General features: G+C 38.2%; 1 protein-coding gene across 4 annotated transcripts in view; it reads right to left on the bottom strand.

The window, feature by feature from the left end:
• The window catches only part of MID1 (midline 1), a 253,424-nt gene that overhangs the window by 23,879 nt on the left and 209,471 nt on the right, over positions 1 to 20,074 (bottom strand). For all 4 annotated transcript variants that reach the window (XM_071562967.1, XM_071563103.1, XM_071563196.1 and 1 more), the window contains 4 exons: positions 15,244 to 15,351; positions 12,039 to 12,187; positions 8,327 to 8,454; positions 1,020 to 1,163 (listed from right to left, as the gene is read on the bottom strand). In XM_071562967.1, coding sequence (XP_071419068.1) covers positions 1,020 to 1,163; positions 8,327 to 8,454; positions 12,039 to 12,187; positions 15,244 to 15,351 — 529 coding nt within the window. The remainder of the gene's footprint in view (positions 1 to 1,019; positions 1,164 to 8,326; positions 8,455 to 12,038; positions 12,188 to 15,243; positions 15,352 to 20,074) is intronic.

Genomic DNA, 20,074 nt, shown 5'->3' with positions numbered 1-20,074 from the left:
ACCCGTCTGTGGCACGGAGTTCCCAATCTACATACACAATGACTGAACAAATTCCACCTTTTGACTGATTTGCAAAATTTCAGAATCCTTGTTTCATAAAGTATGTGTCAGCTAGTGGCATTCCCACGAAGTATATGGGGAACAGGAAGAAGACTTCTCCAAATTCATAGTCAATGATCCAAATGATCTCAGAACCCTGAAGCCAGAAGTGTCGACTTCTTAACCAAAGATTAGACAATACTTTTTTCTTGGAGGAAAAATTATTTAACGATAAAACATCCAAGGAATAACCAGTAAATTTTGTTACATAATCAAAATATAGAATGTGTTTTATTAAAAAAAAGTTCATTAAAGAAAGTCACATATTCAAAATGTAGATCATATTTGATAAAAAACTGTGCTATAATACAAAATATACAAGAAGGTTTGTTAATGTCATTATAAGTCAAACAGAGTTATAATATTAATTGTTGTTCCATTGATGTTTTCTGACCTATGCTTTTTGGCCTTGAAGACAACAAAAACTAGAAGGAAGACCTTAATTAAACCCTAACTTCTGACAAAGGTCCAGTTGTCAAGTTTATCTAAAAGACAACGGGGCTGCAGTTCTACCTAATGACCAGTTCAACACAGGCTTCCAAGTGCCTGACTACAGCAGCCAGTGGATCTGAGTTCTTTGAACCTGCTGCATCTGCAACAAGAGACCTAGAATGCAAGAGACAAGTCCTGCTAACATAGACAATACTTAGGACTTATGGAATATGTGCTGGGTTTAGTCTTGGAGAGCTCCCAATGTATGGCACTCCCAGAAAATGCACAAGAAATTTTAACTAAATTAATATTGAATTTTAAAATCTTTTAAAATCATTACTGGTTTGGATTTAAAATTGAGGAAATCTTCCTAGAAGACATTTTTTTCCTTTTGTTCTTGACATATGACTACATTTATATTTAAAGGCACTTGGTTTACAGATAAACCATAAGGTAACAGACCTAGAGAAGTGAAGGTTTATACTTACTAACAACATTAGCTTGTCCAGTGAAGATGGTGTATTGCAGCTCGTAAGAGACCACACTGAACTCATCATCCGACGTCCAGTGGACAGTAATGGTATCATAAGAAGCTGTACAGAGCTCTTCTCGAATGGTGGGTGGGTTGGGAGCTGTAAGACACAACAGAAGACGCTTACTGACGCAACCAGTATTTCCCCTCTCATCTGAGACTATGGGATGCAACTGATGTATGCATTTGTAGTGGTACCATCTAACAGACTTTTCAACAACTTTTTGCTAATTCCAGTAGTAACTTTGATTATAAACAAACAGTTGGAAAAGAATTCTTACTACTAAGAACTCCAGATTTTGAAATTATTTTGTATTTAAGTAGTTTTAGTTTCAGATGCCCTAGAACATATGTTGTTTTGGTGGTCACATTAAACTGTGATTGAATGGGTACAATTGACATGTTACTTTTTCTGGGATTGTTCTGACCATCATACCAAAATTATCAAAGTTTCATTGACGCGTATCAAGAGGGAGAGTCAACACTCTTCTCTGTTGACTTGAAAGCAGTGTTTGCATAGCCTATCTTACTGGAGATTGGCTTAAGTGGCATTTAAAAAATATAATTTTGGGGAAGTTCCAAACACTCATACTTTTATGTTCAATTTTCTCCTCTCTCTTTTAAAGACCTATTTAAAGACATGAAACTTGAAGCAAACTTCTTAGGTCTAAATTTTCCTTGTTTGCAATCTTTACAAAGCCAAACATATAAATAAGTAAGAAATCAGTCTCTGAAAAACTGGTGGGTCTTCCTCTCTATATTTTTCTGGAAAGATTGTCACTATCAACAATGTTTCAAAAATGTACCTAATAGAACAATCACTGGAGGGGTTTTTATATTTCTTTCTTCCTAGCTGAGGCTACACATTAATATTTTGCCTGTCTTTCAAAGGAAAAAGAAATTGGAACAAGTACTTATTACAAGTATGCAACTGGATCAATTTTTTATGTGTGTGTGCTGGTATTCAACTAAAGTCTTCAGTTATCTCCTGCACCTAACCCAGAAAACCCTTTACTTGAGAAATGTACTTGTTACTTGAACACAGAAAATAAATATTAATTTATGGAAAGCAAAAAAATTACTGAAGATTTAAGGAACTGTAAACTGCATTTCAATAGCACCTAAGTGTCTCCAATGGCAGCCTAAGCTCGCTCTTCATATCCACACCTGGCTTTTTTTACAGGCCTTCATGCAATGTGATTGAGTAAAGAGAGTTTTGAGTTAAGCAAGACGTATATTTCCTGGCTCTTGAGATTAAGCCCCATCCACCTGAGACTATACTGCATGAAATTCAGGTCTTCAGGAACACTATTTCACAAACCACTCAGAATAAAACAAATACATTTGCTTCTCCTGCAGAAAGGCAGGCAAGTCTAGATTCAAATGCTCTGATACAACAGAATATACAATGTAGAATTCTGCCAAATTCACCATTCCACAGCACTTACGCCTTCAGAGAATGTAAACTTGTAATGCAATTAAAGAGATTGATCTCAACCATTTAGCTTCATAATTACATTTCATAGTGTGTGATTTGGTTATTGAATTCACTGGGACTGCTACAGAGCTCAGATGCCACAGGAAAAGCTCCTCAAAGACTCCAGAGTGATCTCAAGGCTGCCCTATCAACGTCCCCTTTGTGACTTGGGTGAGCTCCACCACTGTGCTGGAAGGGGAAGACCAGCATGCTTCCAGCACAGCAGTGGAACACAAAAGACACCCTTCAGTTCTCCATAGAGGATCAGAGGAAGGATCTGGGAGGGCTGACGGCTTCAGACACTCAGACTTTCATCCACCTACATTTGTGAGTCAGCACTCTCTCACAAAAGAGAGAAATCATTGCAGAAGGTGATTTTACTTCATTTCAACTTGAAACTGAGCACACACTTTAAAAAGTCAGTAACCACATCTGAAATGCCTGAAAGGCACTAATATTAGAAATGCCATTTCTTAAATTTTCTCTCAGAAGTAACAGACCTTGTGACCATAACTACTCCATTTCAACCAGGTTAGCTTAACTGACCTTCCTTTCCATGCCACCTGCATGGCTTCTGCTCTGGAGCAGAGTGAATGTGCTCACATGGTTCATACACAAGAGAGACAGTTCAGGCAAACTGCCACCTGTCATGGGTGAATCCTAGCAGGCACACAGTGGCCCTTGGTGACTATTGAGACTGTATATAAATTCTCTCAGCACAAGGTCATAGAGATTGACTAAAACCACCTCAACTTCCATCTCCCTGCCATCATGGAGTTGTTGACTTTGCAGGGATTCCTTATTAATTTTGATACTGAGTAAAGAAAGGAAGATCTAAGCCATCTCCTTGACAACGGTGCTAGAAATATCCATATTGCTGATATGAATATGAGGGAGTTGAAGAATTTACTCTGAACCTCTCTCAGATGTTCATTATTGCATTGTGTATTATGACACTGGACTGAACTGGCATGCAGGAATTTGAAAGGCACAGTTTCATCAAATGTACATACAAATTGTATGCAACTTGTCATGTTTGAGTTGGTATCAAGGGCTCAGTCATACAACCATCTAGACATAGTCTTTGGCTTGGCCAGAACTGTTCAAAAACAACAGAATGAGAAGACATTACACCCAAATCATAAGACTGAGCTAGCTGGAGTTGATTTTTGATTTTTCAATACTGAAAGAGTTAAGTGGTAAGACAGGTTGTGAAGAGTTTCCAGAATGAAGTTGTTTCTGTGTGAAAAAATTGCAGGCATATGCTAGGCAATACATATTTCTTTATGCAGTGAGAGCTAAAGTGATGAAGAAAACTTATCGTTGTTTCAGATGGGATTTCTGAAGCAGGGCAAATTGCAAGGTCAAAGAATAAATGTTCCTGCAACTGATTTCAAAGTATTAAGACACAGAACAGGTATTTTTGAGTCACTATGGATAAAAAAATTCTTTATGAATTGTGCAGAGAGTTTGCAAGTCGTATGTATCGCCTGGATCTAGCTAGATATATGTTTAGAAAAAGATGGTTTCCAGATGAAGAGCTTGAGCAACTGGCAAGATAAGAAGCTTTCAAAAGATATCAAGGCTATATATACAAAGAAATGAACAGTCAGAAGAAGATTAAGAGTATTGTTTTAATATACTGAGCTTGATATCTCAATGTCTGGCTGGCAACTTTCAGAAAGATATCAGAGATTTTCATTTTGATAGGAGAAGCTTTGAACAGATGGCAAGGGGAAATGATAAGCACAAACTAGTTAAATTTATATTCAGGAAAGAAATAGCCTAGGAAGAAAGAATGATGCAAATGACAATGTGCAACATAGAAACCTGGGTTTGGGGAGATGGAAGATGAGGAAGTTCTGACAAATAGTACACTAAGAAGAACCAAAGGAGAAGAAAATCTCCGTATGACAATCAAGGTCAATTGTTTCAAAAGCAACTGACACCAGAGATAATGAAGCTGGAATTTAGGCTTTGACATTTTATTTAGAAGCAGTATAGATGATAGTTATAAGGTAGGTTGCTTCATTTAATTCACACCATAGACCAACCACTAGGACTTACAAATGATCTCCATTTTACTTAGCTGTGAAACATGATAAAAGTAAAGTCTAATTCACTCTGTGACAAAGTGTTCAGTTTAAGATCTATGAAGATACCATGCACCAATATGAAAGGAATAACATAATGTATGTCATCCTCCAGAGTTTTTGAACTACAGTAGAGAATAATCGAGTGCATTAGACTCTCAATACTATATACATATACAGACACATACATATATACACATATTTACATAAATGTGTTTTAACTGTCTATATAGGTTGTATTTTATTTTCAGATAATTTGAATGTGTGTTTCGCATTCTGCCATTGCAGCCATATGCTATTTATTAATGTGAGGAAAAATAGTACAAAAATAAAGCCAGATAAAACTGTTTTTCACTGGGCATCAAGGGCAAGGACTATTAGTAAAAAACCTAGCTAAAAAGCTTGATAAATTTGCAAGTTCCCTAAGACTGCATTGTGACCAATTTTTTAAGGCCATGGATGAGTTAGGGAAAAGGCAGAGAAGGAGCTATGTAAATGACACAGCCAGCATGACGGATCACAGAAAAGATCTTTGAAGCAAGACAACCCTACATTTTGGTACCGATACAACTTCCCTTTGTTTTCTGCAGTGTATAGCAATTAGGCTGATAATATTGACATATGATGTACAAAGGAGAAAAGACGAGAGGGGTGCAGGAACAGACTGCTAGATAGAATTTGCCTCATATAACTATAGAGATCTAAACCATAATTATATGTATTTCACAGCGAGTACATCTAGCCTTTGTTTGCAGACAACTGGAAGAAACGGGCAACTCCAGAATGAAGACAACTGCCCTGATACATGTGCCTTAAAATGGGGTGGTTATTCCTCTTCTTTGATTCTAAAGGAAGTTAAGACTGATTATTTTACAAGCAGATTGCTAGGTTAGGGCAAATGAGTCTGTTTTTTGTTTTAATCCTTCCTTTCATTTTTGTGTATTTTTATAATTTTGAGGTGAATGCTCAATATGGTGGCAAAATTCCAGCAGATCTGAGGAGAGGCAGACACCATAAAATTTCACTAGTGCTCTGTAAGAAGTTATTTCTCTTACCACATTATTATTGTGTCTTATTTACTGGAATGTGTGTTGGACATTGTATTCATCAGTCACATGGTGTTACAGAAATTTCTTGCAGATAAATTCTCTTTTTCAGATATGGCAAGAACTCCATAACTCTATCAGGCCAAGATGCTGCTGCCCTGTGCATGCTCCCAGTCTTGTGCTGCACAGTATTAAATTAAATACTCATGGAATCATGGAATCACGCAATCACAGAATCATACAACAGTTTGGATTGGGAGGGACCTTTAAAGGTCACTTAGTTCAGCTCCAGGCAGTGAGCAGGAACATCTTCATCTACATCAGGTTGCTCAGATTCCCCTCCAACCTGACCATGAGTTTCCTGGGATGTGGTATCTATAGCCTCTCTGGAAAACCTGTTTCAGTCTAACCACCCTCAATGTAAAGCATTCTTTCCTTATATGTAGTCTAAACTCATCCTTCTTTAAAATCATTATCTGTTGTCCTATCATAACAGACCCTACTAAAATAATTTAAGTATTGAAAGGCCAGGATGAGGTTTCCTTGGGCAGTTCTGTTCTGCAGGCTGAACAATCCTAACTTTCTCAGCCTTTCCTCTAAAGAAAAGCCAGCAGACAGTCCTCTGCATGGCACAGATACAGTGGTGGCAATGAGGAAACTCAGTGCTGTCACAGTCTCCCAAACTAATGCGGGTATACTTCCTGCAAAGTGGGACAAGTGAACGGACCCAGGAAGTGTTTTCAAGTGTTTTTCTAACAGTGCTTTGTGCCTTTCATTGCAAATTCTTGCTGTTAACAGCAGATGCTTACAAACTCTGCAAAATGAAAACCCACCACATGTCTCTTCTGTTTTCAATTGAACTGGAATGAATTGTTCTAATTCTGGCATTGAAATCAAAACACCCTAAATTACAGTAATTTGTTTCTCTTTGTGAGTCATTGTACACTCAGTGCACATTACTCAGGATTTCAGAAACGGTCTAGTCCTGTGGGCTTCTTCAAGCCAAAGATCTTACTTAAATGAGGTGGGGCTCTGCTTTGTGGAGAACCCAACCCACACTCTGTCTGGCACAGAACACACCGTGTGGTCTCTGGTCCCAGACACAATGAGATCCTCCAATTCTGTGATGAGGGAAATACCGACAGGAGAAAACATCTTTCATTGCTGAGCCCGTGATGCTGATTGCTTGAACAGCTTCTGGTTGCTCATGGGAACTCTGCCAGGCTGCAATCTGCTGCAGCAAGGAGGCAGTCCCAAGGCAGAGGATAACACCTGGAACATCCATCTCCTGGGAAATGGGGTTTGACTCCTGCTCTCCCTCCCCTGTCTGCTCCACACTGAGCTCCAGTTGTTCTTTCACTTCACTATGCTGCAATGGATTTTAACCATTTCTCACTTCCACCTCCTCACTCTGGTGGGGAGGAATGCAAGGAGAAGAGGTAGGAAATACATTCCAGTTGTGTTGTGTAGCACCTAAAGCTTCCTGGGACATTCTGACTCTGTTGGGGGTAATGCATTCAGGATTAAGAGGAAAAGTGTATTAGGCTTGTGTAGAAAGATTCTGGTAGTGGCTGGGCTTCAAGGGTCATCTCTGTCAGAAACGACCAGGAGCTGACTCCATGTCAGACACAGACAGTCCTAAGATAGACCAGCCACTGTCCAAGGCTGAGCCCATCACTGATGCTGGTAGTGCTTCTGTGACAACATTTTTAAGAAAGGTTAGAAAAGGCTGTACAAGAGCTGGGAAAGAGAGGAGTGAGAAAACATGGTAGAAATAGATCTGCAGATGCCAAAGTCAGTGAAGAAGGAGGAGAAAACCTGCTCCAGGAGTCAGAGCAGAGATTCCTCTGCAGCCTGTGGTGAAGACTATGGGGATGGAGGCTGTTCCCTATGGCCCATGGAAGACTACAGTGAAGTAGATGGAATACAGCTGAATAGAGCTGTGGAAGATCCATACTAGAGCAGATTGATATACCCTGGAGGAAGCTACAGCCTACAGAGAGAAGACCACTCAGGAGCAAGTTTTCTCATAGGAACTGTAGCCCACACTGGAGCAGTCCACTCCTGAAGGACTGCATCTGGCAGAAAGGACCCACACTGAAGAAACTCTTGGAGAACTGCAGCCTGTGGGAAGGGTCTGTGTTGGAAAAGGTTATGAAGAACTGCATTCTGTGGGAGGAGGACCATGCCAGAGTAGTGGAAGATCATCAGGAAGAAGAGCAGCAGAGATGAATTACGATGAACTGACTGTAACCCCCAACTCCCCATTCCCATGACCCACTTGGTGGGGAGGAGGTAGAAGAGCTGAAAGTGAAGTTGAGCCCAAGAAGAAAGATGGAGCAGGAGAAAGTTTTGATATAAATTTTTGTTTCTCAGTGTCCTACTTTTACAATTAATTGGCAATAAATTACATTTATCTTTCTCAAGTTGAGTCTGTTTTGCCTGTAGCAGTAATTCTTGAGTGAACTGCTTGTCCTTATCTCAACCCATGAGCTTTTAATCTTATTTTCTCCCCTTACTGAGCAGGTGGAGTGAGAGTGCCCTGGCAGTCAGCCAAAGCTGTGACCACAGAGAAGACTGAAGAAAATCCTATCACTACTGTTTTATGATGAATATATAATAGTAGCATCTTGAGGAATAAAAGTACCTGTAAGGTAATCAAGGCATTCCAACAATTTCTTCTCCCTGGTAAAATCAAGTGCGAAAGTATCAAAAGTATCGTTGAGATTAATTTCAGGAATTAGAACCTGGGAGGATGCAGTTGCCATGGAAACCCTGTAATGAAAAGAAAAAAGAATCTTTTAGCACTCAAGACAATAATTTTCACATCTACATTGACTTGATCAAGATGATTGTTATCACAATCACTGTGCTTATTTTTTTCTCAAAAAGCTTGACAGAACTTCCAAATGTATTTTATTTACATGGTTTAAGCTATGAGCTTCTCCTGCCACTTTTATCTTTGAGAACAAAATCTCCAAATACCAATTTCTTACTACAGCGCTTTGGCCTAACATGAAGTGATAGGATTTTAACAAAATATCAGTTAAGAAAAAATATATTGCGAATTGCTCCTTCTAATGACCCATTGAACCAAAGTAGCAATAGCATCCTAATTGTCTGTTTTAAGCAATCCTGACAGATCCTGCATCTCTCCCAACCCCTCTTTTACTAAATAGTTTCTGGATCCAGGCATTCCTTGGCACTGCTATCCCAAGGGCTTGGTGCAGATCCCCACACCTCCTCAGCTGTTTGGCACAGCACTCTGTTGTTAACTTCAAAAGGCACAGAGGGGAGATAAAACAAATAGATGTCAGCACAGTTTGTTTAGAAAGGCTTTTCCCTGCAAAGCATGTGTGCATACTTACATTTCCTCCAAAACTGAAAAAGTTTCCTTGCCTACCTCGTTTCAGGAGCTACATCCGCATTTTCTCTGTCCTGCTATACTAATATAAAGAGATGAACTTTCACAACAAAACTGCCATCAGAAAGGATTTTTCATATCCTTCAGCCTGGTACCTCAACATGAGTGTTTCTGGAGAGCTGGATTATGGATGTGTTTACAGAAAGTTCAGTTGATTTAAGCAAAGAGATCACTAAAACTCATAAGAAACTGGTTAATTGCTTCAGTTTGGAGGTAAACAGACAACCATGCACACCATGCATGTCTGTTATTTGTCATTCATGATCCGTGTCAGATAAAATATTTTGACTGCTTCGATTACAATTTTCCCAAATTAGAGTATTTTTTTCTGTAGACAGAACCGAAATGGCTCCAGGACAAATGTTTTGTAAGGACTACTTTTTCATATATTTTTTGTTCAGTATTTTAGGAAAATACAGATAGGAAAGTCAAAAACTTATCTGTACCTCTCACTGTCTTCAGCAGATTTCAGAAATTTAGCTAGGAGGGTTCTTAATAATTCTTGTTACACAGTTTTCAACAGTTTCTCTTGCAACTGTGGTTGTAGAGATTAGTTTTAAGCAGCTCCTAGGACAGATTATTTTAGGGAGGCCAGCTGAAGTGCCTGTTGCCCCATGTATTTAGAGGGAAAAATTCCCTCAGCTTTTTCACTTTTCTTTTTCCCCACCTCTCCAACCGCTAGGAGTTCATCTGCAGTTAGAATATGCTGTTTTTACACCTAGTAGGGAAACCCCCCCCATGCATTTCTTGTAGGGCCTGTGTTAGGTTAAACTCATGGTGACACTCACCTCTACAAAATTAAAAATGGCCTTGCCAATAAACCAAGCAGGTCTCTAAGAGCTTCTCTGAACACCTCCACAAAGCACGTATTTATTATATAGAAGACAATATCACTAGGCCTTTTTAGACTGTTGTTTGGAGCTATGCAAAGAGTACTCTGGGATAACATGTGTTACAATCAGTTTTTGGGGAGCTCAGCAATTCACAGTTTCAGACACCATGCCACCATAACAGGTTCAGAGGACTGAATTTCGTCATGTAATTCCACCTGCTCTATCTGACACCGTACTTGGTAGGAGAGGGTTTTTCCAGGATAAATGCATTTCACCCACTGTAAATAATGCACGACCCAAATCATCAGAGTATGTGCAATGACTTTGCTTGCATAGTTACCTGTTGTGCTTACAACAGAGAGCATTATACAGCAATTACTTTGAAATATATGGATGAAGAAATGCAACAAGCATGATTTCAGGAGACTGCTTTAACTGCTAGAGCTCAGAGCCCTGGTGAGACTGTTACATGAGCAACCTAAAAGCAAACAAAATGTTGCTCACCAGATGATAACTAAGAATGTTACTTGTGAGGAATAATTTATTAGTCTGACTTAGTTTCTTTTTGCATTTGCAATTTCTCTGCAATCACTTGTTTTTTTACCCTTGGTTTCATTCACTCCTTGAAATGATTCTCTGATTTTCAGGATGTTCACAGCCATCTCATTACAGAGAGCAGTCTGTGATAGACAAGAATTGTTTGATTGGGCACATTTGTCATTTCTGCTCTCCCAGTGTCTCTCCTGTGACTGTATTTATGATGCAACTGTTCATGTTTTACAAGTTCAAAATGGAACTTCTCTGATTATTCCCTCACAGTCAGTTACAAAGCTTTGTGTCTGCACAGGTTTTTGATCTACTGCTGGTTCTGCTGAATACTGAAAAAAGGATAGACCTCCACCTTCAGGATTTGGTACTCATGGTAGTTTTACTACTAGCTTCAACTAGGATGCCACAGTGCAGTTTGGTGAGAGAATACAAACCAGGGCCTAAGTGACAGACCACACATACCCACTGCCTTGCATGGCCTTACCTTTTTCAACAGATTTTCAGTTCTTTGAACCTGTAATGAGCAATTCAATGTTGCTGGCTTATTTATAAATTGATTAATTAGCTTTGCTGAAGAATCACACAGCACATCAGAGTAAGTGATAGACTTAAAAAATACCCAATAGGAGCAGGGAAATTCATGCTTTGGATTCAGGGAAAATTATCTGGAAAATGTGAAGATATAATACGAACCGAGAAATAAAAAAATAGCTGAATCAATGAGTGTACTTTTGATGGCTTTCTTCCTTGTTGTCCAAATATATTCTCCTTGTTTTTATATTATTTTCTCATATTTTTTGATTGATTGATAAACAGCTGATAATTCAAACAGAAATTTTTTTAGTCAGAAAATACTGCTGAAATTCAGTGGGAATGTTTCAGCATTCACAGCATTGCACTGAAAACCAGACCAAATTTTCTGATAGCACTGTCCATGTCTTTGGGTCCTTGATATATCTGGCATGCTGAAGAGGAGTCAGGAGTCCAAAAGCAGTAGAAAGTCCCTTCAACAAGGAATTCAACACAATAACTGATGTGAATTCCAGACACCCAGACTGCTTAATTTCCATCTCTTCAAAGATGCACCGCACAGGTTACACATTTCACTACTTTGTGTCTTGCTATTTTGTGAAAACTATGTATCCATTAAGACGATTCTGATAAGGGATGTACTTACTGCCTGACTTCTTTCTCAATCTCAGCATTTTTCATGGAATAGGAATTTCAGCCTCCAGAAACCCATTTTTTTTTAGTGTGTTTAGCACCAGACATCTGCTTGGCAACTAATCTATCTCTTTCATTTGTGCATGGTGTTAACTGTTCTAAATCTTATTTTGCACCCTTTTTTGACTGCTCCTCAAGGGCAAGTTTTGATTTAGCGTTACAGTAAGGTTCTTCCCACTCTGGTGCAGCACAAAGCAGTGTTTTAGGGGAATGCGTCAATTATTCCTCTGCCTTTGACCACATCTGTGGTGTGACAAGACTACAGCAACTATGACAATCCAGCTACTTTCAAATGAGGATTTGCTTTTTATTGAGAGGAACGTCCTTACCTTTCAGTGATATTTTTAGCTGTTTGCAGGAAGCGAGCATGATCATTCTCCTTCAGCGACTGCTCAGCCTGAGAGATGAGGGATGTCGAGCGCTCAATGCACTGTTTGCAGTTTGCGATCTGCTGAGCCAGTTTTCTCAACCTCACCACCTTGAGTGGAAACATAAGAAAGCAGCCATGTCTCTAAGGCATCTATCATGTATTTACACATCGGAGGCAAAGTTTGGCAAAGGAGGAGTTAAGATGAATGTCTTCAGTGACAAGAGCTTCTTTCACACAAGCTTTGTGGTGAACTCCATCTAGCTATGTAACATTTTCAGTAAGTGACAGGCACAGCCTTTCTGCCTGAATATTTTCCACATGGAAAACAACAGGGTAGAGCCAAAACAAGCACAGCTGGCCTGTTTTCCAGTAGAAGGAACGTCATTTCCTGGTAATTTCTGCTTACATGATAACTAAGGGCTATTTAGATAACCATTTCCCCAAAATGATGAGATCTGTGCTAAAGGCATCTTATAATCACTTTTTTCATATTACTGAGGTGAGTTTCATAAGAAGAAATAATCTGAAAATAAAATCTAACAGAAAAAGACTTGAATTCTACTAACAAGACATGCCTGACCTTCTCATTATGTGATTTTAGTCAAACAGGGTGTTTCTTGTTGGATATTTTTAACTGGACAAAAGTACGGTAGTGCTGGAGAACTGATTATTATTACTGCAAACACATGTGCTGGAGATAAACACAGTAAATGTGACTGTAATCATTAGCTGAAAGGTTAGGAAAGGGCACAGTTAAACCTCCATTTAGAGACAATGTTGGCTAACAAAACTTCCAGAAACTAGAATAGTTCCTGAAAGATCTGGGAGTCCTTCCCATTGTTATCACATCAGGATCAGAGTTTGAACAGGAGTAAGAAATAGGAAGGAAATTAAGTAATTAAGGCATTTAGAAAGGCACATTAAGAGCCAGTTACATGCAAAATGAGGAAATTAACAACCAAGTGGGTTGGCAGAAAAACCCAAAATTATAATCAAGATAATGTTCCCAATATCAGAAATTAGAGCACAAGCCATGAAGTTGTTGAGTTGAATTTCAGATATATTTGCATCCTAAGAAGAGATAAGGGTATCTTAGTGCACCTATCTGACAACAGAAACAAGTAGGAAAATAAACATTTTTGAAAAACTTTACAAAAAAGATACTGCCCAAATAATTTATGTTTTGTGACATTAGTATTTCTCCTAAAGATAGCAACAACAAAGCAGGGAAAATGTGGAGAATGCATAATTTTGATAATGCTAATGATCAGCTTCTAGGATGAACTAATGCCATAATGTTTTCTCTACTTTTGCATTTGCAGAGATCAGAATTTGGTCTACACCAGTCTAACCTGGAAAGGTTCATAGCAGTGTTAAGAAGCTCATCTCTTTACTTATTAATTAACAAGTGAATAGTGGACTGAAATAAATGATACCATTTGATTTTTTTGCAGTCAAAAGAAGGCATGACATGATTTGTGACATATGCTTTTGCTTGCTTGATTCTTTTTTATACTTCAAGAAGACAACGGATGATAAATTGTAACAGGAACAATCTCATCTGACCCACTCCCCACCCACTTCTGCAATGGTAGGAATGACTTCTGCACTAAAATTATCTTATCTAGTTGATACTTGTTTTTTTCCTATTACAAACTCTGTGAGATTTTATAGGTTTCAGGTGATAGATAAGATTAAGGATGGAGCCACATGAGGTTTTCAGACCTGTGTGACCGAACCTGCAGCCTTGCAGACACAGCTCGAACTTTACACCTGAGTGTTTCCAGCTCTGTAGCCATAATTACACTCCTATAGAGAAGTCTGCCCTGTCTTACCTGCCAGAAAGACTCTTAACCATCGGCACCCTTAAAAGAATGAACATTGGGCAGAATTTCCTGTGGCTTTTTCTATGGGTCTCTTGAACCCCTGAAATCTTTCAACATATACAACATTTGAGTCAAAGTGTTCCAAATCTTTACTGAACCTCCACTGGTACCACTTTTGGCTAAACAAAGTAGAAGAAAGAATGGGGTCAGATGCTGATATCAGCTGTATTCAAAGAAATTTGGAGTCAATTGTATTATAAATCTTCCATGCAAGCAACAGAGTTTTAAAAAGCAATCATGTATATAGCACAAATCCAAATGAATGGAAAGTTTTCTACTTCACTGGCAACACATCTGGTCTCACTGCATAGAGAAACGGAGCTGAAACAAAAATGAAGGCCATCTATTCCATTTGAAGGGAATATATTTTGTTAACAGCATGAGGAAATTCAGGTTCTGTCACACAGTGTACAGAACCTGTAGTTTCAAATGTGTTTAAGTCAGTCCTTGCCTACAGGTTTTCCATTTCAAGTTAATTGAATATCTTGACAGCAACATGAACCATTTAACCTGCTCTTGACTTTACTCCTTTCCTGAGCTTTTCCCACACAAGAAGAGTTTATATCTGACTTAGTTAGGTTAGCAGTTAGAGTAAACACCATGCACCCAGCAAACAGAAACATTAATTCAACTGTAATGAATTTCTGAGTTAACAGTTAGCTAGCAAAATGTGTTGAAACTTGAATATCAGAGGGTTTTCCTGCTCAATATGTTTGCCACTAATAATCACTGAACACCAGGAACTAGAAATTAACAATTTAATTTCTTGCATGTTTTTAATATCTTTTTTTGTAAACAATTTAAGACTTTCTATTCTCATGAATGTCAATGACTGGAACAAAATCTTTATGTAATAGTATTTGAATAAATAAAGAAATTATCTAGGAAAAAAATCATTTAGATATTTGCCAGACAGGATTCCAAATGCTGTGACATTTTGTCAAAGTGAAAACTATGGGGAAACACTGTCAGACATATAACAGAGTGAAGGAATCATTAAGTAAACACAATTTAATTGTGATTTACTGATTGTGACTATATCTGTTTTTATCCTTAAAAGACATAATCACATGTAGTAAGAGAAATGTTAAATTAACAGTTGAGGGCTAGCATACTAATTTTCAAGTATATCATTCTTTTTTACATGAAAGTCGCAGGACCCCAAGACTACAAAGAGACTTCTACAAATTTGTATTAATAGTATTTGCAGTCAAAAAAGCTGTAAGCATGAGGAAGTGGTGTTGACCTGCTTGTGATTTTAAAAAGAAAAGCTTTTACCTTTCCCTCTTTGATTTTGGTTCCAATTATTTGTCGTCTTTGCTGGATAATTTCAATGAGCTGGTCACATTCTTCCATCAGCTTGGTTTCTTGGCGGGATGCATTTACCTACAAAGTGAAAGATGATTAGCAAAACCTTTTTTGACATTTTTCTTTTCCCTTTTCTAATTTAAAAATTCTAATTTCTTAAATGTTGTGTTTGGCTTTTTTTTTTTTTGGTGTTCCCTTTTGTATATAATCTGTATGTTACTTTCTGTTCCCTCTCTTTCATTTTGTGAAATACTGAATTGAGACTCAATGTCTCGTTTGCAAGAGGCAGGACTTGCAAATAGATAATAACATGTTTCTAACTCAAGTGAGAAAACCCTGGTCCTGTGAGTATTAAGCAATGTCAGTTGTACCACACAACAGTGAGAAGTGAAGTCTCTTCAGGAGCCGCTTAACACATCACAGTTTCCAGCCCCATAAATGACTGCAGTGAACACTAATGTACTTGAGAGCACAAGTACTGGATCAGACAATCCCTCTAATGCAGTATTCCCTCTCTTACTGCTACTAGTGCCAGGATCTGTTAGGAAGGCATATTAAGAAGAAGTCCCAACATGTATGATGACTCCCATGAATGTTTTCTCATCCTCCAATGATTTGCAGCTCATAGTCTCTTGAACCAGACACAATTTATACATCATTACTAATCCTAAAAAGAATTTTATTACATGAATTTACTTCAACCCTTGGAAACTTTAAGTATCTGCATCATTCTAGGGCAATGAGCATCACAGCTTAACTCACAGGGAAGTGAGAAGCTGCCACTTTAGAGGGACTTGAACCTCCCTCCTTCCAGCTGCTTTTAATGATCCAAAGTTCTTTTACTGGAGAGGACAGTGAACTAATGATACATATTGGTTCCTGAAAGGTTCAAACTACCAAAGATTCAAGTGACAATAGCGAGTCATGTGTATTAACTTTATTATTCCCACTTGGCCTCAGCAGTGAATCAGATCAAAAATAATAGATGTGCTCATGTAGTTTTCTATAAATACATGAATCAATGAAACTATATTTAATGGAAAAACCTTACCAACAATATTAGCTTTCTATGAGAAAAGTTGACTTTAGTAAAAAAAAGTTAAAAAACTTTAAATAGAAAAGTTTTGGTTCTCAGATGAAAATATTTTGTTTCTAGAGAAGGCTGATTTTTTCAGTGAAAAGTCAATGTTCTGTACAACAAGAAAGTGTACATTCCCTCCATCTGTAGTATGTTTAGCTTACAGGTATGTGTACAGAGTCAGAGAAAAAGGCAAAAAAATCTAATCCTATCCAGAATAAAGTGAAATTGAAAGGACTAATTTCAGAGTTATATTTCCATTTGCACTTTGCTAAAAGAGGGCAAGAAGGTAAAATAGCTTTCAGCCCTGGCTAATTGCTCCTACAGCCATGTCACCTTTTCCACTGGGCCAGTAAGAGTCAGTGGTGAATAACATGGAACAGTTTCAGGTGATAAGTAACTGTATTTCACCCTTTGGTTATTTTTTCAGTCTGATGAACACCTTGATCTGCACCAGCATTCTTTTTTTTCCTTCCAACAACGTGTTTAAACACACATTTACCTGTGAGCACTTTATGGAGCTCATTAAGCTTAAGCAAATGCTTATATATCTGAATTTGGACAAGGACCAATTTTACAAATAACCTTCTTATGTGAAATACACAGAGTCCTCCAGGCAAAGAGGAGACTTGTTTACAAAGGGCTGCTTTCATCAAGGTTTTGGACTATCCTTTAAAAATCTTTGTAAAATTACACTTTGTTTGCACAGTTTACAGGCTTAGTTATTAATTAAGGTATCAAGATTATGAAGAGAGAATACATTTGTTTATGGAAGGGTCAGATGTAACTGTAAGTGCTGAAGAGCTTTGCACACAGTGGGTGGAAATGTGAAAAATAATTCCACTGTGCTGGTTTTGGTGCCTGTCTCCCTCCTTAGGTTAGCGGTTTGCTCTGGCTAGTTTCTCACCACAGCCCATGAGAAGAGACAGACCATGGAACAGCTGACCCAAAACCTCTACCAGTGCCAGTGAATCTCCACTGACAGTTCAGGCAGCCTGAAAAAAATTAAACAATCAGCAACTGTACTTCTTATTTCCCTCTCTCCTTGTGGTCCCACCAGTTGCATCATGGACCTTACTTTGGCATGCACCTCTGCAGAGCTGTTTTCAACAAGCTGTACAGTGCACCAGTTTCCCCATCCCTTACTTCGGTTTCACCAGTGGACTGAAATTCCATGAAAGAGTGGGAAATCCTACACAGGCTCAGCCAGAGGCAGTGAACACATCCACTGCACGTGGGCGTAACTCCTGTGTCAATACAGAGCTCAGCTCACACCAGTGCCAACTTCAGCACTTAATTATGGTAACACTTTTGGCACTTAATTATGGTAACACTTCATGGGATTTTTGAGTAGCTTCCACTCAAAGTGTTACTTCTAGCACCACTTACATCACCAACTCGTTTTGTTGAGCAGAGTTAATTAATTTTTGGGATAACCATCATGAAACATAAAGTTACAGGAAGGTTAAGTTAATATTGTTTCATTAAATGCTTTGGTATTAGTTATTGTATTAATTGAATCTTAACTTAGAAAGCTCTAGACGAAAAAAAAACAAAACCCAAAATGCTTGGGAAAAATATTCGGATTTTTTATGGACTAACTGCAGAGTTCTCTTTTATTTTGAAATTTGAAAAGTATACTCTTTTATAAACTTAATTTGAAGACATTTCCATCTTTATAGCTTGCAGAAGCTTATTAAAAATGAAAAGAATATTCCAAAATTATATGATATGGCTGAATTTTCTATGAAAAAAAAAGAAAACCTAACATTTAATCCGTGGCTTTTCCTAAGTTGAAATACTCCTTAATCACATTTTCAGCCTACAAAGCCTCTAATTCAGTAATAACTTTATAATTGAGCACATGCCTAATTTTAAGTGCATGATACCAGCTGTGGCCCTAAAGGACTATTTGTGAGATTAGCACTGAATATTATTTACTTGTATGTTTCTGAGGAGTCATATGTCAGACCTACAAGCCACAGGCATGGATCAGGGCTCCACTGTACAGGTGTTACAGAAATACCAGAATAAGGTTTTGCCTTCTGCTTGAGTCCTTTGATGAACAACCACCTTGACAATAACTTCCAGCTGGGGCTGGCCAAGGAATGCGAGTTCTGTCTGGTGAAAATATTTGAGGTTTTACATTCCACATTTTTCCACATTAAAAAACAAGCCCTCTTTCCAAGGAGTTTGTTAAAAGAGACTGAGCACTGCACTATAAAAGTCTGGTGACTATGTCACTTACTTTGTGGGAGGCTCCAAGTCTTAGAGAAAGTAGACTTCAATTTGGGCTTCCTCCATCCAGATGAACATGGACTCCTTATTCAGAGATATCTATTGTCTCATTTATGCTGTATGTGGGGACATCTTTCTATAGAAAATTTCACTGATATCAACACACTTAGATTTGGCATCAACCAATTCCTTGAAAATCCATGTCCAGAACTACTTTGAACCCAACTTTGTGGTTTGTTGGTATATTTTTATAAATTTCTTTTCCATGCCACTAAACAGTTTTAAGATTGAAGGAGGCTGTGTTAGAATTTAGGAAGAACTATGACACTGTCTAGGAACAAGCAAGCAAAGACTGATTCTAGACCTTCTGCTTTTGTGGGGAATTATTCCTATTTTTGTAATATGCAAAGACCTCAAACAGTTTACTGAAGACAAAACCCAAGCAAACCCTTACAAATTTCAGGTTTCTTTCCAGGTTCTCCAGACAGATGGACAGAGACTGTTGCCCTTTGCCTCAGGAAGTGGGTGTAGTGAAAAAAGAAAAATGGGGGTTCCTCAGATGTCTGACAGGGAGCTGGAAACAACAAGCCCTCCCAAGTGAAAAGGGAGAGCAGACCAGCTGTTCCCAGCTCCACAGGCTGAGAACTGCTTTGGGAAGTGTTCTCTCTGCAGAGGCTTCCTTGGCTTTCATCTTCAGAGACCTGAATTAAATTTCAGCTTAGGTCACAAGAAAATGAATGTGGTGGTTTCAAAGTCCCCAGCAGATGTTTGGGAAATCACAGAACTAGAGGATGGCTAGAGATTTGAGGTTACAGTGGAGCTTCTATGGTTAATTCAAAGGCAGAGTCAGAGGGCTGGATTTATACCCACAAAAACTTCCTCAACTAACATACTGAAGTGACAGATATTTTTTAGTGTCTCAGCAGAATTTTCCTTGCAAGACCAGAATTTTCACTCTGAAATTCCTTAAGGGTGAGGACATTTTGTCCACAAGTGGAAATTCTCATGTGTCTTTTGGCAGATTTTTGACAATTTTTATTTACTTGTCCTCCATTGATTATGCAAAATGGAAGAAAGTAGGTTTGTAGACAGATTCTCATCTTTGGAAATTGAGCTATGCATTTGAGTTTCAGTTTCATGATTTAAAAAGGGTCCCAATTCCTCAAAAAAAATAGACTTGTTTGCAGTGGTGGCTATACAGTTAAAGAAGATCTATGAATTTTTCTTTATGCATTTGAGTTGGTGGCTATAGGATGACTGCATACTCACAAGAAAATAAAAACATTAGAAAAGCAAATTGAATGATTCCACTCAACTGTTACATTATTGCCACATACTTCACTCTAGATTTGAGTCTGAATTCCTTCTTACACATAAATAAAGATCAAAAAATCTAAAGTGACTACATTTATTGGCTGGTACTTGTTTACTCTATGAAAACTTTCTTCATTGTCATGTAGATGTGGAACACATTTTTGGGGATTA

The sequence above is a fragment of the Pithys albifrons genome, chromosome 1 (genome assembly GCF_047495875.1).
Source record: "Pithys albifrons albifrons isolate INPA30051 chromosome 1, PitAlb_v1, whole genome shotgun sequence".
Classification (NCBI taxonomy): domain Eukaryota; kingdom Metazoa; phylum Chordata; class Aves; order Passeriformes; family Thamnophilidae; genus Pithys; species Pithys albifrons.
Note: the sequence above shows the minus strand (reverse complement) of the source record. Positions and strands in the feature narration are given on the sequence as shown.